This window comes from Podarcis cretensis (genome assembly GCF_951804945.1).
Source record: "Podarcis cretensis genome assembly, chromosome: 6".
In the NCBI taxonomy this organism is placed as follows: Eukaryota; Metazoa; Chordata; class Lepidosauria; order Squamata; family Lacertidae; genus Podarcis; species Podarcis cretensis.
The window spans coordinates 27,544,173-27,568,990 of record NC_137175.1 but is presented as its reverse complement, the minus strand read 5'-3'; the positions used below and the strand labels follow the sequence as shown (position 1 = coordinate 27,568,990).

General features: G+C 43.3%; 1 protein-coding gene across 17 annotated transcripts in view; it reads right to left on the bottom strand.

The window, feature by feature from the left end:
* Positions 1-8,060: 8,060 nt before the first annotated feature.
* The window catches only part of PTPRT (protein tyrosine phosphatase receptor type T), a 619,839-nt gene continuing 603,081 nt past the window's right edge, over positions 8,061-24,818 (bottom strand). For all 17 annotated transcript variants that reach the window (XM_079978848.1, XM_079978862.1, XM_079978850.1 and 14 more), the window contains 5 exons: positions 24,421-24,552; positions 22,782-22,907; positions 19,952-20,115; positions 19,059-19,194; positions 8,061-17,536 (listed from right to left, as the gene is read on the bottom strand). In XM_079978848.1, the coding sequence (XP_079834974.1) occupies positions 17,483-17,536; positions 19,059-19,194; positions 19,952-20,115; positions 22,782-22,907; positions 24,421-24,552 (612 nt within the window). In that variant the 3' untranslated portion in view covers positions 8,061-17,482. The remainder of the gene's footprint in view (positions 17,537-19,058; positions 19,195-19,951; positions 20,116-22,781; positions 22,908-24,420; positions 24,553-24,818) is intronic.

The following is a 24,818-nucleotide window of genomic DNA, read 5'->3' as shown; positions in this document are numbered from 1 at the left end:
CCTCATAGAAATAAACATTAAATTAACAAGTTACCTTTTTGTGTATGTGTGTTCTTCACTCCCCTTCAAAATAGTGACCAGCGTACATGCCCCCTTTTAATGCAGTGACCAGCATACATGCCCCCTTTCAATGCAGTGACCAGCGTACATGCCCCTTACAATGTGGCGGGCGGGAAGGTGACGTCGGGACGGTGCGTGACTAACGCACGCACCGCCCCCATGCGACGTCACAGCCAGTACAGCGCCCGCCACAGTGGGGAGTTAGTATCCGCCCCGGAGCCGCGGCAAAGGTGTAAAAGAGCCACATGCGGCTCCGGAGCCGCGGGTTGCAGACCCCTGGTCTATACTGTATTTCTAAATAAAAGAGGAAAACATGAAGCTTCCACAAATCTTCATTGCTCTTTCATACAAACTCTGTAGCAATTTCCTAAGCCAGGCCAGAACTTTTCACAGCTCAGAAAAGTAGAGAGTATGTTACAATAGCTAACACATGTGGTTAGAACCAATGAGTGGGTTGAACAATCTCGGCATCTGCACACCCATACAAACAGGGTTGGGAAACTGTTCTATTGATCCCCGGGGAACCAGTGTTGTCGACTACATTCTATTGACGCCAGAGCTATTCTCAATCTCTACAAAAATGGAAGTGGCTGAATACTTTGGTGGCGACCACCTTCCATTGACTCTACTGTTAATCCTAATAGAGCCATTTTCAGTCCCCTAAGACTATAGTTCCACGGCACAAAGCTACCCTGTATACAAAACAAAGAAATGGACAAGCCTCAGTTCCTCTCTTGCTCTGGACATACAAAAATCATTTGATATGCCTGCAGTTCTCTCTGACTCAATTCTGCCCGCTGACCAATACCGGAAATTAATTGATGCTTTTTCAACAACTTTCATAACCACCACTTTGCCTACTCACCAACGCTTTTTCTCTGAATCACCGTGGTTTGACAAGGAATGTAAAGCCCTAAGAAGGCGAATTAGGAAAATGGTCAGAATCATCAAATTTTCCAACGACCCCCAAACCCGTGCAGAGCTTTTAGATACTAAAAGGGCATACAGAAACATGATTCATTGCAAGAAACAGCAACACATCTTTGAGGCTTGGTCCACTCTTCGTTCGGCTGTAGAGAGGCATGACTCCCGCTCCTTCTGGCGCTTAGTTAGGCCTTCGGCACCATTCAATTCAGCTACCTTGATTTCTGCTGACGAATGGATCGCCTACTTTTCAGCCAGTTTCGCTTCTCCAAATCATCTTACAGACCACCTTCAATCCCCGTTGGACCTTTGTTCCTGTTCTCTTAGTCCCACCTCCTCAGTAATCTTCACCTCAACCCGCATCTTCAACATCATAATGTCCATGCGAAGAAATAAGGCCCCCGGCCCAGACATGGTCCCGTTGGACCTTTTCCTGACTGATCCTCTTTGGTGGAGTGAACAGCTGACTCCTGTATTCACCGCTATCTCCTCCGCCTTAGACATCCCCGACTCCTGGAGAGAAGCTACAATAGTTCCGATTTTCAAAGGCGGCCAGCCAAACATCCCTAGGAACTATCGCCCCATCAGCTTATCTATTCCGGGGAAAATATTTGCCGCTGTTTTACTGGAAGAACTTCTTTCATGGGTCCATGAGAGGCACATTTTACCGCCAGAACAGATTGGCTTCCGAAAGTCAGCATCAACCATGGACCACTGTCTAACTCTTTATCACCTTGCCAGTAAATACACTGCACCAAGGCAAAGCCACCTGTTTGCCGCTTTCATGGACTTGGAGGCCGCCTTTGATTCCATTCCTAGGCAGAGATTATGGTCCAAACTCGTCTATCTGGGAATTGATCCGCACCTCCTCTCCTTAATTATTTCCCTTTATTCAAACACCACAGCTCGTGTCCGAATTGGTCCCAACGGCTCCCTTACCGCTCCATTCCCAACGGCCAGGGGCGTCCAACAAGGTTGTCTCTTGGCCCCTTTACTGTTTAATCTCTATCTTCATGATGCTCTTTCCCCTTTGAAGCTAGCAACTAAGTATCCTCCTCATTTAGCAGGCCACCCCGTTGCTTCCCTTTTCTATGCAGATGATGCCGTCATCTTATCCAGAACAGCTGTGGACCTAGCAAATGCAGTTAATGCATTTATCGCCTATTGTAAGGCGGAAGCTCTTAATATTAATTATAAAAAATCGAAAGTCGTCCACTTCACTCGTTCCCGCAAACTCAAGCTGGAGCCGTTTAAGATCACAGGTGGCTACTTAGAAAAGGTAAAAGCCTTTAAATATCTAGGCTTAATATTTACCTATAATCTCTCCTGGACCACCCATCTACAATCTGCCTCTCTTGCTGCAACCACGACCTCTAATGCCATTGTCCGATTTTACCACCAGAAGGGCGGCAAACACCTTCCAGCAGCAATTCAAATATTTAATGCTAAAGTTGTCCCTAAATTACTATATGGCTGTGAAGTATGGACTACAGCAATATCAGGCAACTTGGATCGCCCACTTCACATGTTTTTGAGATCTCTTTCCGGCGTCCCGAGATGTGTCTCAGGTGCAGCCCTACGACTTGAGTTCGCCCAGCCCTCAATTGAAAAACGAGCATGGAGTCGAGCCATTTCCTATAGCTCCCACCTATTAGCATCGGATGCTCGAATTAGAGGTGGTTTCTCCAACCTGATCCTAAGAGATATTCATAATTCTCCTTGGAAAACTACAATTAATCTCAAACTCCGCTCTCTTCTCAATTTGACCCGTAAAACTGTTTTTAACTTAGAGTGTATTAGCCCGGCGGCCCTACCTTCAATCAAAAAGAAGTTACAGCAACTTGATTTCTCTAACACAGCTTCCCATGCAAGAGGGCCGTGTTCAGGCTTAGCCCAAGCCATTCCACCCCCTGAAGGGATCCCTCTATACTGCTTTACAATTCCTTCGGAGGCTAAGCGAAGGGCCTTTACCTGTGCCCGTCTCAACTGTTTTCCTACAGCAGTTTTGTCGGGTCGCTATTCCAGAGCTCCCATCGCAAATAGAACATGCACCTGCAACGACATGGCTCTGGAGACTATGGAACATGTAATGCTCTTCTGTACCAACTGGGCAGACGAAAGATCTCTGTTTCTAATTCCTCTCGTGAACAAGCTTCATCTCCCAATCCAGCCCTGGATAGTGTCCCTTCTTCTGCAGGATTCTGACTGTTGGATTACCGAGATGACAGCTAACTTCCTGCTTAGTGTGATGAAGAGGAAAGCGGCACTAACTTCTTCTTTAACACCACAGCTGTAGTCGATATGCCGCACAATCGAACCTGTTTTTGCATTCTCTGCCACTCGATGTTTTAAATCCCTTGTCACTTTTGTTATCCTTGTATTCGCCTTGGACGATATCTACCTTTACCTCCCCCCCTATTTTATGTTGTTATTTCTATGTATATTATGCTATGGCCACACGGCTAATGCAATAATAAAGTTGTTGTAGTGATCCCCTAAACATGATCTCCCCATGACTTGAAGGAAATTAGTTCACATTTATTTATATCACTCATCTCTGGAGAATTGAGGAATAATACTAATTAAATTATCAGTGAATTTCTTGAAATTACTAAATAAATCAGTGTTAGCAAATAACAATAAAAAGAACTAATGATTTAGCAAATATGTCACAGGCTGCTTTAGCAGACCTTTCTCTGGGCTGCTTACACACTATATATTTAAATAATATTTAAAGCACACACACCCCTCAAAAAATCCTGTGAACTTTAGTTTACTAAGGGGAGGGATTGTAGTTCTGTGAGGGGTAAACTACAGTTCTCAGGGATTGAGTGTTTGTGTGCTTTATTCCTGGTAACAGAATATTATAATTCAGATCTGCTGGATCTGGATAACTGTGGCCAGTATGGTGCAGAACCCATGTGAAACAGGATATATTGTTGAGCTTGAACTGCAGGGACTAGGATTCAAATTCTGCTGGGCCATGATGCTCTTTGAGTGACCTAGAGCAAATGATAACTCTTAGTCAAAATCAGTTTACATGGCTGCTGTGAAGTGCAGAACGGATTATCCCATGTATGGTGCCCTGGCCTCTTTGGAAGAAAGGAGAGATACAGAACATGTGTGATAAAGAAATGCATGTGCAAAACTCCTATTTTGTGGCATTGTGAGTGGTGCAATAGCAATTCAAGTGAAAGAAAGTGGAACTGTACACTGGGTATCACTGAATTGCATTTTGGCTTAGCTATACCTCTTTCCTTCCCTGTCCCATGGAAGTAAGTGAACATATGATATATATTCCCATTCGTATATTGGTTTTACTACTCAAACACATTATTTAAGACGTTCCAGCATCTTTCCAGGACTGGATCAGACTCCTCCATTTTATAAATGGAAGCCTGGCATCACAATCCTATATATACCTACTCAGAAGTAAAACTCATTGAGTTGTGTGGGGCTTACTCTAAAGTGGCATTCATTTGCCATCTGTGTGAACCTTGGTCCATCTAGATCAGAACTGTATATGCTGCTTGGCAGTGGAGATGCTGGGGATTGAGTCCAGGCCCTTTTGCATGCAAAACAGATGCTCTGCCACTGAGCTATGGTCCTTCCCCAAGCTAAAAAGCACCATTCAGCAGTAGATGCTATTTACACAGGAGCATAGGATGCTGCCTCATACCAAAGTCAGGCCCTTTGTCTATCTAGCTCCTCCTTGTCAACATTGATTGACATTGGCTCTCGATGGTTTCAGATATTGTAAACTATCTGGAGGTACTGAGATTGCACCAGGGACCTTATGCATGCAAAGCAGATCTTCTATCACTAAGTTATGGCCCTAATCCCCCTTCAGAGATCTCTCACCCTCCCCCCCCCCCCTTTTGGGAGATGTCAAAAAGCCACATATTTTCAGTAGTTGATTCACTCCCACCTAAGAATTTATTTCCTGGAGATTAGTCTTCTATGACAGAGCGAATATGTTCCTTCTATGCTTAACTACTCCTTCTAATCCCTTCCAGCAGTCTTTTCATCCTGAGTGGCCTGCTGACCCTAAATGTTTGAATCAGCACATCTGCCTGTAAAACCCGTCATAATTCATGCTTTGTGACAGTACATTGGCACAGCAGTCTGGTCATTGCCTCTTAAGCACCATGTTGCTGGTGCAGCAGGTCACAGGATTAGGCCATTAGGGTATAAATATTTTTCATGACAAAGTGACAGCACAGTTAATGGAGTTTTTGATATATTTGTGGGGGGAACCCAACAACTTGCTAAACGTTTGCGGTGTTTGTAAAGCAAGAAACCTGCTTTGAGTAGGATTGAACCCAGACTATTCATAAATTTTTGTTTTTGGATATAGGAAATAGGTGTGTGTGTGTGTGTGTGTGTGTGTGTGACACTCATTCCCCCCAAACTGATAATATTCAAGGGTCCATGCAGTTTCTAAGCAAGTACACACAGCCCATGGTTGAATGATGGAATTGGCTACCACACAATGTTGTGATGGTCACCAATTTGGCCTTAAAATGAGATTAAATGAAGAATAATGGCTATCAGTCACGATGGCTATAAACTACTTTCAGGAACATATGCAGTTGCATGTTCAGACTCAGAGACCTTCCTCCTAAATAAAGACACATTTGACTCAAATTTTAGTTTTGGTTTTTGGCAGAATTTAGGCCACAACTTTAATGATTACAAAACAGTGAGTGGTTGCATAGGCTCTGGTTTGACTAGCTCCCTACACCCTTGCAGGTAGCACTGACCCAGAGCTCTATCATAGGTCAGCCAAGAGTGAACACCTGAGGAAGGTGAAAAGCCTGGGAGCAGACTCTATTCATTCCCCAAATGCTCCCGTGGACTCAGGCACGGGTACAACCCCTTTTCAGGGGTTAGCCAAACCAAGTTGAGTCCATGGATTCCTTTAACGGAATACCCTTCACGTAGGGATGGCGAGACCATTCTCCCATCCCTATCACATGAACCAGTGCCTATCCGTAACCTTACAAGTTATGACAAATTGCTACGTGGCAGGCGAAACCCAAATGGCAACAGCCAATCAGCCAAGTGGGAAAATTCCTCCCATGCCCCTGTCCCAACAACAGACGACACACAACGGCATAGCAAGGTCAATCACAAAAGGCCCTAAATATAGGGAGAGGTGGGCGGATGTTCCGATGCACAAGCCAAAAGAGGAAGCTCTGGGTCACGTGCATGGGTTTATATAGGTCCCTCGATCCATTTAGACTGCAACCCCATTGGCCAGCTTGAAACCCAGCATTGAGGGACCTACCAATCGGGTGTTGTGGCTATCCAATGGACCCACCCACAACCAAGAGGTCAGTCTCCAGATCTCACCACAACACATGCCCTCTTTTAGGGAGGACACGATTTATGCGCCAGATGCTAGGGAAAAACTGCCAGAGAAGTCCACTGCACTCATGTCTTGCTAGTGAGCTCCCTCCCCCATAAACATCTGTCTGACTGCTGTAGGAACAGAATTCTAGATTGGTGGGCTTTTGGTCTGATCTGGCAGATTCCTTCTCGTGGTCTAAAGGAACATGCCCAATGGTCAAAGTGCCTTCCAACCCAGCTTTTTCACTTTCCAAGCTGCTGTTTCACTGGCACATAATGAACCTATGCTCCCACAAGAGGCGGTGATGGCTACCAACTTGGATGACTTTAAATGTCTAATTCATGCAGGATAAGACTGTTAAGGAGTGCAGGTAATGGGTTAATTGCATTAAGGAGCAAAGAGCTGACTCATTCTCATTCTTGAGATGCACTTGGCTGAATCTGCTGACTTCCTTATTGGTGTTACTGGACAGATTAGGCATATAACTTTGTGTATAAAGGGGCTCATCTTACATTGTGGGCTGTGCATCTTTGGAAGTGGGTTGTTGGTCATTGGCAGGAAGGACTGAATCGTTGCAGAATTGTGAAGTTAGCTGAATGCTTTGCACATATAAGAAAAAACCTGGAGAATTGCCAGACTTCAGGACTCTGAGACCTCTAAGCTTTTGCAGACCGTTAATGCGCCTCTCTGGTCTGTAGCTTCCTGGGGTTCAGCACAACAGTTCTCAAGCTGCTTTATTCAACGGGAAGCTCATTACTCTAGCCTAGTTATGAAGGAGGGCTGCACATGCCTCCGTTCAGTGAGGATTATCAGTCCTAAGTCAGTGTTGTTGCCCCATTGAACTTGGAGGGAGATGCTTTTCCCAGTAAGTATGGATAGCGATTGGTAGCTAGGAAGTGACAGCTCAGTTCTAGCCATGCATACTTGGAAGTAAAGGAATTTAACAAGGCTTACTCTGAGTTAAGTATGGCTAGGGTTGCAGCCTTGGTCCCATTGAATGGATTGTGCCCACGTAAGCATTACAAGGTTGACTGTTGGCCATCATGTACCCCTTATTTTGTGGGGAGAGGGGCAGACTGGCTGTGAAGCTCAGGGCAGCCCCTCCCAACAGCCACTTTTGGCTGCTTTTCTTCCTGTGTCTTCAGCCCCCTGGTTCCACAAACCAAGCAGATGAGAGACTATGCCTCTGGGTCGCCTTCCTTAGCCCGCATTCAGGCAGTGGACTCATTGCCTGAGCACTGTTGGGTGACCCAATGCTAGGACACACCAGCCCTCATCAGACCTTCACATCCACATGGAACATTTAATCCATGGAATTAAAGCATTCACAATTAAATTGATGGGGATTCATTTCATTTTAGCAGTATTTTTAGACAAATAATGGGGATGTTGCGGTAAAGTGATTTTTTGGCAGGGTGTGTGTGTGTGTGTGTGTGTGTGCATGGATACAGTTCCTTGCCAAGGGCGCAAGGCAGCCTAGGAATGCATCTGCTGCACACCAACCTAGAGAATAGGTTCCCATACTTCCCAGACAGATTTGCATGGCATTGACGCTTCTGTATTGTAAACACAGTGTTAGTTCCAAGGCTTATCTTCTTATTGAGCTTTACAGAAGGACCATTGTGTGCCTTGTTCTTGGCAACCAGATTTTGAAGTCCCCTTTCTGTTCACGTTCACTGAATTCCATGCAAAAGAAAAAAGCACCAGTGCAAGAATCTCTTAGTAAAACATTAATCTTGGATCACAGGTTTATTGTATGGATTTTGCAACACAGCCCATTTTACAAACATTGTCTGGGAAACATTTACAAGAATAAATAAGATGGACTTGCAGTTGTAAAAAAAGATTACACCACTGTAATGTACAGTCAAAAAATATATCTGATATTCATTGACTTGACATTTTTTTTTTACCTTCCCTTCTTGTAAACTAGAAAGAAAAGAACTCTGAACGCACAGTGCTGATTTTTTTGTATTTATATATTTTTTCTTCCCCCCCTTTTTAAATACGTGCTTTATCTATCAAACATCCAAACTGTACAAGTGAGCTTAATTGGTAACCTTAAGCATCCAGGGGATACTGCAAATGAAAATAAATTTAGCTCTCATGCAACAACCCCTCCCAGCTAGCAAAGAGTTGGATCAAAGGAGCTAATACGGCGAACTTCTAGCTAGCTTGGGATATTGATGGCACAGTTATAACCCCCTTAGCCTTGCAGGGAGAACATAACAAGAATGCTGTTGGCACAATACCTTTGTTGGATGCCAGTACCTCTTGGTTTCAACAGGGAGTGGGCGGGGGTGGGGGGTGGGAACAGAAAAGAGGAAAAAGAAAGGGGTAGATCAGTGCTTAACCCAGCCCTTCCTAAATGATCTGTGTAGGCCAGATGAAGTGAATTTGCAATTGCAATTTTTTTTTAAAAAAATGTGTGAATAGGACCTGATTCTCAAAGCTATTTTTAATCTGGGGAAAAGCCACCAAAATGGGACACACACCCCCAGTCACAGTAGGGGTATGTGTGTTTGTATGTTTTTCAGGATAGGGTAAGTTGCATTCTAAACAAAACTTACAGGACTGCTTTTTGATGCCAATTGTAAAAGTAACCTTTGTGTGACATTTCTCAGACACAAAGGGTTCTGTGAATTGGGTCTTAAATGATTTTAAAAGAAGGGAATGGGAGAGAGAGATGATAACAGGGCAAGAATGTCACAAGTATGAACAATTAATTTCAGCCATAACTGCTTGGACTTTTTACCAAAAGCTTGCTGGCAAACAGCAAATGATGAGACATGTTAACTCTTCCTTTTGCAGCTGCAACCTAACATTGCTTCTGGAAAGCTACACACACAAAGCAGGCAGTGGGATTCTTAGACACCAAACCTCCATAGTTTCACCCACAACCTCAAGCTGTTATCAATGTTTTACATGCACCTTCTTAGTGCAGCACCACATGATCAGTTAAAGCTAACGCCATTGGGATGAATAACTGCAATGAATGAAACCAGCATGAGGTCCAAATTAGTGGCAAAAACTGTTCTTTGGGTTTGAAAAGGAGAAGTGTGTTCAGGCCTCATTTCTCAAACATTCGCTCTGCCCCAAAACCTATAAACACCACCTTTTTTTGTCATACATTTTTTCTCATTACCAAGCTTGAGTTGTTTTGGTGTCCGAGACATGGGCAAGAATTTATGGCAGAGACACCTTTGTTGAAAAAGTACAAGAAAAATGATCTCTTTTTCGTATAGGGCAATCTGGTTTCTAGTGGCGCAGAGAGATTTCAGAGATTTACTGTTATCGTGTTTGGGTTCAGCCAGGCGCTTGCCGCCGCAGCTGCTGCCGCCTTCTCTTAAAAAACAGATGAGCTACTTTTAAAAATAGTCTCTAGCTGTTAGGTCTGTGAAGAGCTCCTCAAGAAAGTAAGCCAATCGTAAGGTGAGGAGATGTTCACATTGACTGTGCACAAAACCTCGAACAAACGCTTCTGTGTGTGTGTGTGTGTGTGTGTGTGTGTGTGTGTGTGTTTGTGTGTGTGAAATTCTTCATCTCCTCAGTGAGGTGTTTTTCCTCCACCACCCTGGCTCCCCAGCCAGACTGTGATAGAAAAATAGACGCTAACATTTGCAGTTCTATTCCTGACATAACAAAGGTGAGCGAGAAGAATACAGCGGTGTTGCTTAATTAGTTCCAAGGCAGCATCGTTTTGACTTTGAAAGTTGTGAGGCATATTGGGAAATTTCTTCCTGGTTAAATATCTCTGCCAACAAGGCGGAGGAACAATGCTGAAACCTAAATGCACTTTTTGATCTGTTCAAGGCCAACTTGTCAGCATCCACATAAGAAGCACATACAGCATACTGGCATGATTTGAATAGATTCCCCCCCCCACTCCCATCATCCTGTGCTCAATATTAATTTCATTTCAGCTTGTCTCATTTATTTCAAGGGTGGTGGAGGCTGGAGAATGTCAAGCACTCCTCAAGCCTAAAATAATCTTTAACAATACAGAATCAATACTCTTCTCAAAGGCACTGCTGAATGAGCTTTATAGCCTTGAATGGCTGGCGAGCATGAACTAAAGCATAGGTTGGTGAGGGATGCAGGGAGCAGCAGGTGAGGCTGCCATTACCTGGAAGTACAACTCCTTTAATTCAGCAGGATGTGTAGAAAAGTGTAGGATTGTGCTATATACCACAGAATAGTTTTCTCTCTGGAATGTCCCAGATGCAGCTCATGGTAAATCTCTTAACTTTGGAATCCATGTGTAGAAGGTTTCTGTGTAGTTACCATGGACCAAGCATGAAAAGACTATTTGTGTTCTACGACATGGCATACAAACCAGATTGTGCAAAACTACAACCTCCAATAACTCCAACTCACCTTCCTTCTCCCTCTCTCTGACTTCTCCCAATCCCTCCTTCCCTAACACATATACAGTGGTATCTTGGTTCTCAAATGCCTTGGTACTCAAACAACTTGGAACACAAACACTGCAAACCCGGAAGTAAGTGTTCTGGTTTGCAAGCTTTGTTCAGAAGCTGAACATGCTCCGATTTGAGCGCCACGCTTCCAATTTGAGTGTTACTCTGTGGTCTGTCTGTTTTTGCTATTTATTTTGCATTTTTGTTTTTGCGCCTCTTTTTGTTTTGTTTTTGTGACTGTGTGGAACCCAGTTCAGCTACTGATTGATTGTATGACTGCAATACATTGTTTGTTGCTTTCGTTTTGTGGATCAATGGTCTCATTGGATAGTAAAATCCATGCTAAATTGCTGTTTTAGGGGTTGTTTTTAAAAGTCTGGAACAGATTAATCCATTTTGCATTACTTTCTATGGGAAGGTGCATCTTGGTTTTGGAACGGACTTCAGGAACAGATTAAGTTTGAGAACCAAGGTACCACTGTATACACATTCCTGGACTATTGCTGCAGTAGGATAAACTTTAGTAACACTATTGCTGGATTCAGGCAGCCATATTTTTCAACAACCAGTGCTTCTGCTTCCACACAATGGTGGAAACCAAGTATAACCTGCCAGTATTTAAAATGCAACAAAATTCACTGCCATCCCAACTTTACCAGGCTTCCCACAGCTATCCTTACTGGAGCTTCATTAATGTCTGTTAGGTGGTCATGGTGAAGCCCCTGTTCTCTAGCTCATTGTCCTGTGACAGCAAAATAAAAGTGAGCAATCTCGTAAGGCTGATGAATCAGATAATGTAAAGCATTCCACACGAGATGTGCCAAGGGAGTTGCATTCTTTTAAAATGTAATAATATGGGGCAATGAATGATGATAGGATGGATTGCTAGTCCAGTAGGACTTGGGGGAAAGTACATTTGGATATTAGTTGGAGATAGCCTTCTGATAGGGACAACAAGCTTGCACATTGTAATTGCTAAAAACAAAGCTTGCGCTAAGGTTTGCAGAAAAACAAAATAAAAATAAGTAAATAAAAATAACAGCAATTATACCAATGAGTCTTCACTCAACACTATTGTATTACTGATGCTCAAATTTCAAGGAACATATCAAGCACAGCCTTTTGGCTCTTTAATGCACAGTCAATGGTCAATATAACGATCATCTGTGTACAGTCTAATGCCGCACACATTTTTTCCTAGCTCAGTTAAGAAAATTAGGTCACATTTCTGCCCTCCTTCACACACACACACACACACACACACACACACACACACACACCAGTAAACACTATACATATCTGTTCTAATTAACTGCCCACATGGAGCCCCTTTGGAAGCTGGGACTTCATCTCAAGGACTTCTGCTATTATGTCATTAGAAAATAATCATAATAAGACCTCCTACACAGTTTTGCCATGTGAATGCTGCAGCTGAAGAAAAAAAAAGCATTTATTTGACATCATGGAGAGGTTTGCTTTGCATTATTTGTTCTTAATGTGAACAGGGAACAAATCTAAGAAAACAAGACCTACAATCAGTTTAATCAGCAGTGACCTGAAAGGAGTCTACCATGGCAGTGTTCCCTCTTTCATACCACTTCCAAAATGCTCTTCAGGTCTATTGTCTTGTCTCCAACCTTGCTGAGTGAATCTTGCTTAGTGCATCTCTGTCTTCCCCCCTGCCCCGGCCACTCAGCTGTTGACTGCACTGATTTAATTTGGTTTTAGGTATTCTGATTTATATATGTGATTTTTTTTAAAGTGCGTTTTCTTATATTTGAAATATGTGTGCATATATCACATTGAGCTATAAAAAAGAAGGTCTGATTCTAGGATGAGCTCTCTCATTCAGCATCATGTTTTTACCAAGCAGATGCGCCAGTGCTCTGAGTTCACAAAACATTTCCTGGTGCAATGTAACAAGGTCTGTGACCAAGTACATTAGCTAATAATGACATTCTTGACTTCCACAAGCTTCTCTTTGTACTCTCACATACAGCATCAGAAACAAAGGAGTTCAAATCTGTACTTTTCCTTTTACCAACTGAATTCCCAGAAAGGCTGTACTCTCACTTGTGATACTTCTCTTCTCTCTTCTCTCTGTTCCTCTCTACCTCCCCCTCCCCTCTCTTTCACTCTTTCGCTGTTTGCATTCCCATCCTGATAATTTTTTGGGGCTGGTGTGCTGATTCAGTGCACCATTCCCACCAACTTCATGCCATGAGCCAATGTGGATCTTCCTACTGCATCTACACGCACTGGTGAGTGCATAGCAGACTGGGTGGAATCAGAGGATCAACATCAGTAAAGGGATTAGCACTAGAAAATGGCATGCGGCGTCAAACATACCATAGTACCTGTTTTCAGGTACTGTTGTCTCTACTTCTGGCTCCATGCCAAACTGAGAGCATGGGATGCTCCCATTTAGACATATCTTCAGCTCATCCTTGTGGCTGCCTTTCTTCCACATCCCTTCTTTCTCTCTCTAAATAACATTGAACATATGTATGCTATAGTTCACCTTTTGTGAGTCTCGATTCCAGTATCTGATCATAAAATGGGCCATTCATCAGCTCCAGATTTTGACCAAAGAACAGGTTCACATGTTTCCAACAACACCAGAGCCATCTGTTTCTTCCAGATTATTATATGCCCCAAACAGGTGTTCTCCCCTCCCTGGATGCAGAGGAATTGCAACATGACCCCACTGCGTTGACAATGGAAGGCCTGGTATGCAATTCACAATGGTTCCACCATCACCCCTGAATCAGCTACATTGGCTTTCAATGCTGCAACTTCCTTAGCTGCAATAGTGTTATTTACTTCCACATTTAAAACAAAGATTGTTTCACTGGGATTTAATGATTTTACCCTCCCAGTGAACTTGTAAAAATATATATCTTGAGAGCAAAAGGGATTACTAATTAAAGGTGCCTTCTAAATTAAAATGTCTTGCAGTATTGCGACTGTTATTTATTTATTTATTATATCTTCTTCTTCTTTTTTTTTAAAAAAAGGAGATTAACACTATATTTCAAAGGCCAAAAATCAATGTGTCTAAAGCCTGAGTGCCTAGTTATTAATGAAATGACCAGAGGATAGAATCACATCAGCAGGGGTTTGTATGGAATTATTTCTGATTAGCAGAAAAACTCCCCCCCCCCATCGCCAACCTGCAGTTGAAATGAATAAGTCAAAGAAATTAGTAATACCCATGCCAGCAATTCAAGTGTTTCTTACACAGATAATCAGGGCCAAACAAAATGTTTCAAGAAAGGTGCAACTTTCACAGTGCTGAAAAAGAGAGGTCATGAGCCTCCGGACTTGACATGTAAGGAGAAGGATTTGATCTTCCTGCCTTAGTTCGGTTTCCTATATGCTGTTCTAATCTGGGCAAATAGCAGCTTTGGGGGGCAATGATTTTCATTGAGAAAACTACATGGCAGGAGATATGTCCACACATCTTGGCCATCATGTCTGGTTTGATTCCCTGCAGGGATCAGGCCAGGATGCCAGCTCTGGCCTGTGTGAGAAATTGGTTGGATTTTAAATTGCGTCACCTGAGTCAAGCGATCAGCATTTTTACCACAGTACACAACATGCTTTCCCACCCCACCCCACTGTAAAACCCATTCTCTGTTCTTCTCTCAGCTTTTACCACCTGCACTCTCTGTTGAGTGGAGCATTTTGTGACTCAGATTTATGTGATGACTGATCTACTCACGACTGAACTGTTGAATATTATTGTGTATTTAATTGTTTTGTTGTTCATCTTTGTTTCAATTGTCAGCTTTTCTGATGAAATCTTCAACAAAGGTAAAAGAAAACCTAACAACCCAACTTTCTGCCCAGCTGTTTGAAGTTTTCATGAGGACACTGAAATAGGAATTAATTGGGGTTGGGGTTCTGGGGCTTATTAGTCCCAATTAGTGCAGTTTGTGGGGGCACTGTGGAATAGCTTCCTAATTCTACTTGACTAAGACAGTGTTCTTGCTCTATTTTGAAACGGATTTTAAAAAGTATATTGGACTCTAGGTAGGTTTGTGACCTTCCTGTTGCAGATAAGTAGCCTGTACAGGAAGTAATTTGACGATATTATTGTTATGAATTTGGGGAGGGAGAAAGTAGGCTGAATGCGGAGACCCTCCTAACCCCTGGATCCAGCAAATGTAAAATATAAGCCAGGCTAGCTTTCTGTTGAGGTGATGTTAAGGGAAGCAAAGGAAAGGGGCTCTATGCACGATGGCAAATGGGTGGAGCCCTCTTCCAGCTTGTGGTTGGTTTGAAAGGAAGGAAACATGAACCCTGGGTAACTGCTTGGAACCCCTGGAATCTCACATTGCTCAGAGACTGGGGTGACGTGAGTCTACCAGAATCGAGTGAGTCTACCAGAGTGGATGGTGGGAGCATTAATCGCCTGTGAAAATTGCTGAACATTTGCAAATTATATGGATGCAATGAGTGATAATGGTTCAGGCCTACATTATAGTATTTTAGAGACTTCTGTGCTTTCAAATAGGATAAGTGGCGTACAACGACGCCAGTTACGTGTGTGATGACGATGGGAAAATGCACTGTGAATATGGCAGTGCATATCCTCTTTTGCATGTATGCCTAAATACAGTTACCTGGAGTGTAAGACCCACTGGAATCATTCAGACTTACTTCTTGGTAGAATATATGTGGCAAGCATTTGGAAAGATAAAAATGTAAAGGAGCATCTGTGAGACCATAAAGCTGGCATGTGATGAGCCAAGATGGGCGAAGAGCTCTTGGGAGATGCTACAGCTAAGACTACTTTCCAGGTAATTATACTTGTCATGTGTCAGGTTTGGCCATCACATCTTGCACAATGGCTCCTGTCATCTGGGAGGATAGAGCTGCTGCTGCATAACCCCACACTAGCAAACATGATGGACTGGGTTGAAACCGATGGAGACAATATTTTTTCTTTCTTTCTGCACCTCTTTAAAGAAGCCTGATGGCTAAACATATAAAAGTACATGAACAGCTATAACAGCTGCATCATTTCAATAGGGTTGGCTGCCCACAATGAAACAGCAACCAGCCATTTCATATTATCCAATTTACACACGGTTCTACAGCTTCAGAATATAATTGTTGACCTGAGACAGCAAGGCAGAATTGTCCAGTGTATGTTTCCAAGAATTGCTTCACAGAAAAATCTGCAGAATAAAACTTCCCCGTCTTCCTTAATATACTAACATCAACCCTCTCTGTGTGCTTGCCAACTTCTACCTGAATTCTGTCCTTTTGAAAGGGAAAAAAAAACCCAGTTCCTATATTTGGAGATGGGTATAGCATACTCCGCTTGCCTTTTACAAATTTAGAAAAGCCAAGTGTTCTGTTTTGAGGCATAACCAGCAATTTACCATGTACCAATCTGGAATCGGATTGTTTGGAGAGCTGTCAGATCTCACGTACGACAATTGCAACAATTCTATACTTTACCAATCTCCTTTGTTCTGAGTTATGAATACTCCACATCATCTCTCGACTCTCACAGTCAGATAGGTCTACATCACATTCCTTGTTTTGAGAATTTTGATTGGCAAGGTTAACCTGTTAACCTGAGTATGCTGCAAACTCATAATGAGTTCACGTGTTATATTACCCCTAATAACTCAGTTCATTAGATGGTGTGAAACTGCTGTCACCCATTCTTACAGGTTCAGTTATAGGAGACTAATGCCCCTTGCCAGAGAGGCAGTTGCATCTCTGATGAGCCTGCCAGACTGACCATTATCACCTATTCTCTTACAGAACTTGCCCTCAGAAAATGACTATATAGAAGGTGCAGACAACCTCCAAGCTGCGTGTACTGCAAAACAACCAGCAGATATATAACAAGCCCGCCCCTCCATGACTTCCTGCTTTTAAAGAGACACTGTACACAAAGAAGTACATAAGGTAAAACTCAATTAACTTCATTACAAACCAAAGACCAATAATTGTTTGAAGCATGAAGATAATTTTAGGGTGTCTTTGATTTAGATGGCTAGGAGGTGCAATTTAACAGAACTGCTTCACCAATGCTGCAGCCGCTATGAACCAACCCATGCACAACATTGGAAATTGAGTAGCACTGTGTAGCAACCAAGGCAGCAAATTCACCAACAGCCTCTTGGTTCCATGGCCTGCTTCTAAGACAATGGGAGCAGACAGAAAATTACAGCTTCATTGCAGTGGCCTTTTCATTTGAAAAACTGATCACAAAGACTCACTGTGCTGAAAGCCTTAACGTGGGTCTACAGAAGCTTTCCTCTTTTGCCAAACGGCTGATATAGAAAACTAAAAACATAAAGTGAGGATTTGTGGGGGAGGCGAAGAGAAAGAGGAGTTGAAAGGCGACTGATTATTCCAGTAATCCCCCTTCCCCATTCGTATCAAGGAGAAACAAAAATACACATCCAAAATGGCAGAGTGAAGCAGTCAGAAAGGATTAGAAATCAGAGTCTTCCAGCCTGTCTCGTGGCTTGCCAATTTGTACAGTAGGTTGTTTAAAAAGTGAGAGATGTTCCTGGAGAAAGCAGATGGTAGCAGATCCCTCCTTCTTCCAATGGCACTGAGATCTGACCTGGTCTCTTGCTCCAGGGTGAAGAGTTTTGCTTTCCTCACTCCATTGCTCCCTTTAAGTACGAGGGGAACCAGTGCCCTTCAGACATCAGGGCTTTTGGAATTCAGCAAGCTCTCCACCTTTCATGGGCTAAAATGAACTCAAGTATTCCAGTGCAACCTCATATACAAATTTATATTGTTCCTAAAAGAGAAGAAAAAGAGAGCCTGATGAGAAAAAAAGAGTGATTACGAGCCTCATCCTCCTGTTCTACTTGAGCACGTGAGTTTAGGATTGTCTCCAATATGAGTCCTGTTCAGAGTATGCCCATTGAAATTAATGGACAATGTGTCTACTCTGAGCAGGGATGTAAGGAGACGGCTATTTCCACTGCTTTTTTCTAAAAAAAATGTTTAGGGTTACTCTCGTTTTCCTACTCATATTGAAATGCTGCCCCTCAAAGAAGCCAAACTTAAATTCACAAAATGTTTAGGGGTATGTGTCCACCCAGAAAAAAAGCAGTGGTTATTTCCATCCAGTCCTGGGTTTATTGTGATAAGCACTGTATCCATTTCAGGGGTGCCAACTATAGGCGGCTCTAGGTGCCTGAACCACCTGCAAAATATTGTGGGTGCTCAGCACCCACACCGCAAGGCCTGCATGGAACTTCTGAGGTCTCGCAAGACCTCAGAAAGCATCTCTGAGGTCTCATGAGGTCATCAGGTATCACCAGAAATCAGGTTCTGAGGCTGGGAGTGCGGTGACATGATTAATTTCAGTAGAGGTTAAACGTCAAAAACAATGCAATAAATAACATAATTATTTCCTTAACGTTTGCAAACTAGTGTGGGGGGGGGGGACACACCAGTTCCAATGGGCTATGCATGTTGACGTGCAACTCTAAAAGGGCTTTAAATTATAGCACAAATATTTATGGCTTGCAACTTATTGGGAGGAGTTATGTGTGTACATGTAGGAAACATAAAGCTTTTAAAGCTCCATGCTAGCTGTCTGATGTCTATTGAAGCCACTGGAGACAGTCACAACCAAGTGAAGCTGGGTGGCAGTGGGGGTGATAACATTTGTTTATTTTCAGGGGAAATTTTTTTATCTTTCAATATCCAGAATGAAATGTGGCCAAGATAATGCATACCCAGGACTATTCATTTCTTATACTTGTGTCTCTTTGTTACTTGAACCTTCACTTGTATTCCTCCAAAGGCCAACATAAGAGGCCTTTGAGATCCCTTCTCAGTGTTCCACAGACAGAAATGGTATGTTACGCTTTAACACTAGAGGGCCTTCTGTGTGGTGGCACCCCAGTTTGTTGGTGCCTAGTGCCTCAACAATGAAGGGTGAGGTGGAAGTGAATCAAATTAATTGGCAATCTCCCCAAAAGCACAAAGCACCCGAGCTGAAGTGTAGGGCCAAATTCAACTAAGTTCTTGTGCTAGCAGAAGCCAGCATGTTGAATCCCGCTAGCATAATGAGACCTACTCTGGTTCTCCCCAAATCTGCTCAGAAGGGTCAGGAGAACTCAGTGTGCAGGGCTGGGAGGGTAGCGCATTTCATCTTGCAAACAGGAATGCTTGTGCTGGCTGGTGGAACTGCTCTCCTTAGCCTGATGTTGAATTCCACCCACAGAATTTAATTTAAAACTGGCCTGTTGTGTAAGCATCTCACTAGAGATGCATTCCTACAGCCTAACCCAGCCTACAGTACTTACCAGTGTCTCCACCATGTTGGATTTGTTGTTCCGTAAGGTTTTCACTATGTGAAAAACATCAATGATGTTCTGCTGCTGGATCATTTCACACACACTGCAGATTGCACAGAAGGTGCCACTGCGGCCACCCCCATTCCTAGGTGCATAAGGAAAGACATGGGAAAAGTAGGGGAATTTTTATTAGCTGAGGACTTTGAGGAGTGGCTTATTTCTCTCTCCCCTGCCCCACCCCACCATGCAATGTACCCTATTGCATTTGCAAAGCTGCGCATGGAAGTAGCAGACACCAACTATGGGATCCATAGGGATAAACAAATATTCCAAAGGTTTGAGCAGGCTCTATTCTATGATAGACTGGGATATTATTTTAAAGATCAGGAGTGTTGGGTTTGAAGGATCTTGCCTCAGCAGCCCAATACTTAAGCAGATCAGGGCCATAAAACAAAAAACAAAAAATTATTCCTGTCTAGCATTTCATCAGCATGGATGCATACCAGATCTAGCTGCTCTTTAGATTTCCAACAATGCCCTGGAGCACTGCTTGCTTGGGGTTACTTTGTGAAATTTAAGTGGTGACTAGATCTTGCTGCTCTTCCCTGAGAAGCCCCCCAGGATCTACCAATGGACAAAGGAGCCCTCCATAGGACGCTGATCAAGGCCTATTCAACTTGTCCCAGCCCTGACCTAGATGATGTTTTCTGGCCCTGCAATTCTATGCAATTCTGCTCAGCAGGCATTTGGATCAGCAGCACTATGGCATACACATGTACAAATGCAGGGTATGGTGTTCCATGAAAGCATCAAACCTGAAGGCTCATTTCATCAGCAGTGCTTCCCTGCTTTTCTGCTTTATAACCAATATTTAGCACAGAAAACAAAGGCGAACTACTTACAGGCAATGGACCACAGTTCTCCCATCTCGCCCATCATACTGCTCCTGCCACTTCTCCAGCCTCCTGACCACCTTCAAGAGGGAGCGCTTGGAAGGAGGTATGTCTCTATATGCTGGCCAACCAATGTACTGCAAATGCTGGACAATACGGTACCCATCCTGGGGCTAAAAGAAAAGAAATACATCTTGGTTGGACTGTGTGAAGGACTTGTATGAAACCTTTTATGTACTCTCGGAAGTCCATGTTCTGGTCTTCTGTGAGTCCTCCTCTATATCCCATTGTAAGAACGAGGCTTCCTACTTCCCACTCCTACCTCCCACTCTAAAAGGAGACCAATGGAAGCAACCTCAGGCTGTTTTCACTTGCAGGGAATGTTCCCCAAAAAAGTTTATTCATGTTGACACATCAACAAAGTAAACAATGAGAACAGGAAGGTATTCAGTTATGCTAGATGAACTGATGCAAGGTTTGCTCATTTTTACTTGCTTATTTCTCCTGCTTGAGGAAATGAGGCTGGGGGTGACATGTCAAGACAAGGCAAATCAGACCTCTTGTAATCACTGTCTGGAGACACATGGAATGAGATGGATCTATACTAGGTGTAGGGAACCTGTGGTTCTGCAGATATTGGTTTCCAGGGTCACATCCACACCATACATGTAAAATATTCTTGTTACTTTAACAGTCATGGTCCCCCCCCCCCCAAGGAATCCTTGGACCTGCAGTTTTCTAAGGGTGCTGGGAATTATAGCTCTGTGAGGGATAAAATACAGTTTGCAGGATTCTTTGAGGGAAACCATGACTGCTAAGGTGACATAAATGTGTTTTAAATGTATGGTGTGTATATCACTAAACTCCCATCATTCCTGGCAAACAGGGCTGGGGCTCATGGGAATTTGGAGTCCAGGAGTGCCTGAATTTCCACAGGTTCCTCATCCACAATTTAGAACAGAGGTTTTCAACCTTTTTTAGTCCACAGCTCACTTGACCAACTGCATTCTTTCTGTGGCACCCCTGTGGGGCTCAGAAACCCAGTTATGTCTCCCCTTGCCTTCAGAGCTGGCAGCCTCTCACCCAGTCCTTTTTTCGGGGGGGGGGTGGACGCAGGGGAACACATACCCCTAAACATTTTGTGAATCTAAGTTTGGCCTCATTGAGGGGCAGTATTTTAATATGAGTAGGAAAATGAGAGTACCCCTAAACAAGAGGGGGAGTGGAGGGAAGTCAAGCAAAATTATGGTTAAAATTATTTTTGATGATGTTTTTGCTATTTTTGGAAAATTAATAAAATGTTATTTAAAAAAGGAGGGTGAGAAGGAGGCCAGTGTTGTCCATGGCACCCCTGACCATCATTCAAGGCACCCCGGGGTGCCATGGCACACTGGTTGAAAACTGCTGGTTTAGAGCATGGAAGAGATGGCTGGTAGCTAACAGGATCAATAATTTCCTCTCCTGAATGTCATGAGCAAACATTTGCAGAAAACTAGTTCTTGGAATTAGTATCTGATTTATACAGTAGCTGACAAAAAAGGTATGTCTTTTTTTCTCCCCGAGGCCCACTATGACCACCTTTTTAACAGACAAGCAATCAATAGAGAGTTGGTACTTAATTGCGTGGGACAAATTACTCTGATGGATGGTGAACATCAATGTAATCTTTGCCATTGGCAGTACAAGATTTCATGAGACTTTTCAGAGAATCATAGTTTGTAAGCACTCTGTTTCCCTTTCATCTTCAGGCTCAAGGATAAGGATATGTAACAAGTTAGAGGGATCAGACATTTGCCAGGAATGGGTCACATCTAGAGACAAAAGAGTGTCAAGGGACATGCTACTAATATGTGGGGGAGTAAGCAAGTTCCTGCTATTGGGAAATGGCAAAAAAGTTTTACCTCAAATGACCCTTCTGTACTAATAAATGTCTGAGTGCTAAAAAGCAACATTAAATTCTTTGAAAATGTGGAAGCTCAATTTGACTCAGATCCTTTCCCTAACCATCCCTATGGCAGATCCTGGATCCATCCAGTGATGGCAATAGAAATTAATTGGGGGGCGGGGAGAACAAAAGGGGCAAAGTATATTTCTAGGTGGATAAGTTGTGTCTTACATGGTAAGATCTCGTGGGGGGGGGCAGGTTTGTTAATGACAGGAGTCCAGCAATTCGGGAGGGTTGTGGGCATGAACTCCTGCTTTGGGGAGGTACTTGCCTCCCACTAGCACTGCTCACCCTGCCTTCCTGCCCACTTCCTTGCTGTAGAATCTGCCAGTGTAGCTCCTCCAAGATCAAGGGCAATCAGAATTCAAGGACAACTGGAAGGAGGTGTAGTCTCCAGGGAAACAGAACTGGAGGCAGAAGGAGATATGCTGCAGCTATCGTGTGAATAGTATTTTAAAGATAACTCAAGCTGTGGAAAGACAAGAGACCACAACTGCTAGGGAGCTAGAGAGGGGAGCCCTCAACCATAAGAAGTAGAAGCTGAGGTTCGGTGTGGGGAGTAGGGAGTGGAGTGGAAGAGAGAGCATACAAAGCCTGTGGTACAAGCCCATCTGAGTGAGAAAGAAGCAACTTGGGGAAGGACTGTAACTCAGGTCCCAGGTTCAACCCTTGACTTCTCCAGGGAGGGCTGGGAATACCCCCCACCTGACACCTTGGAGTGCCACTGCTACTCAGTTATCTGACTTGGTATAAGGCAGCTACATCTGTTCCTGTGTGTGAGAACTTTGCAGCCAGACCTCTGTATACTTAAAGCTTACTGATCTGATGGAGTTGTCCAGGAGACCAACTCCAGACTAAATGCCAGTGTTAAAAGCAGGGATTGTATCTTTTTACCCTTGCCATGTTGCAGATCCGGAATATCCTATTGATGATGTCCTCATCAATATCAGCAGAAATGAATTCCACTTGGATTGGTCCATAGCAACAGGATGTCTTCTCTGGCCAGTACTGCATGCAGAGCTGCTCAGAGAGAAAAGGGAAGCACACAACAAACCAAAATTAGAACGGAGGAAAACGCAACATACCAGCTTTTACACTAAAACCCATTACATCCAGTGAGAATATAGCCAGTTATAATAGTGAAACCTTTAACATGACTTGCCATCTACATATAACATAATGAATATAGAATGTGGGGGGGGGGTGTATTGAGCCTCCTGACCCCCAACATCAAATTGGCAATCATCAATGTCAGAATTGACCAAACCAATAATTTCTTAGAGGATGTTGCATGCATGGGAATTTGAAAACCTATCAAGAGCAGATGTTTAATAACATTTCTCCTCTCCATGCTGTTCAGAACCCAGAACTTCGTAAAGCAAAGGCATCCAGCAAACTGATTCATGCCTTGTAGCTTACTCTTGTTGGATAAAGCCAGAAGTGATTTTGTTCAGATAAAGCTTTCAACAGTGTCTCACACATAAGGCAAAGACATTTTTTTCCTTCCATATTTTTGTGGGACTATTTGTCATCCATGAACATGGGTGAGGGGGCATATCAGTGCCTTTTTTTGCATGGGAGTGATTCTAAGAACTTTTCAGAAGGAGTGCACTTAGCATTAAACATGAAATGACCAAGGCATCTCTCTTTCCTTTCTTTCTGTCTGTGCAAGAAATGGGTCTAAATGGTGCTTCAAGCAGCAGCTAGACTCTCCTCTGAAGCCTGAAGATTGAATTTGGGATTGAGACTGCATTCAGAGTGGTCCCTACATTCCTCAGAGTGGCCAAAGTTTCAATAGGGAGCATCAGCTGAATCTATATGAAAATTCGCTAGAGCCCCTTGGAATCCTTCAGAATCCATTAGCCTCTGGGGGGTACATCACTTCACCAGGACCCTTCAAGATAGAGCAAACCAAATTGAGTGTGTGCCTTGCTACATGTTGTAGGCCAATGATATGTTGTGATGAGACAGCCTCATGACTGCCATGGTAGAAATCAAAGGTGGAATCCAACATAGCACTAAGGCAAATCTTCCATCAGCACAAGGATTTCTGCTACCTCCCTCCCCCTGCACATCCTTTTAATCAGTTCTAGGGGTCCCCCCTCAACCCTCCGGATCAGATTTGGAGATGGTGCAGGGCCTGCATGAGAAGATGAAAGGGAATGTTTCATTGCGCAAGCAGAAATCCTTGTGCTGATGTGACACATTAGTAGTATACTGCCTGAAGTCTTGAGCTAACCCCAGATATGGCAGTCTCAGCTTGTGAGAATCTTTCCGCTCACTGCAAGAAAGATCAGCATAATTGTCCAAAGAAATCTGGGAGGAGCCATGACTGCCAAGGCTTATCTCTCATCTTAAAATCACATGAGAAGCAACTACTTTGAAATAAATAAGTTTTCTAGAAATCAGTTTGGATGCATATATTTAGTTGTTGTTTTGTTCAGAGTAATTAGCCAAGAAAAGACTGGTGGAAGATGCCTGGTCTGTACGAACTCACAACTCCCCCCCCCCAAAAAAAAAAGAAACTACCTACCTGTGCAGCATCCATTTCATTCAGCATCACAATAGAGGAGCAGTTGTAATCAAACACCAGCCTCCAAAAATCTGCTACTGTGTTGGGTAAAGGATGCTGGGTAACTATAAAGGCAGCAGGTTGCTTGTGGCTCTGACAAAAGAGTTGGCGGGGAGGGAGAGAAAGAAAAAGAAGGGATTAATGTTAGTGGGGAAAATCAATCACCATTGATTTCAGAAGAATATTAAACCCAGGAGGCTGTGGGCAGGCAAACGAAGCCATGTAACCAGATTATACAAATCGCACCATACACTCCTTGTTATCGCTGCACATTGAATGAATGAAGCCTTTGTAATGGGATCCCAATGAAGACATTTCATTAGAGAAGTGCCATAAGAACAAGGATTATCCCTTATGAA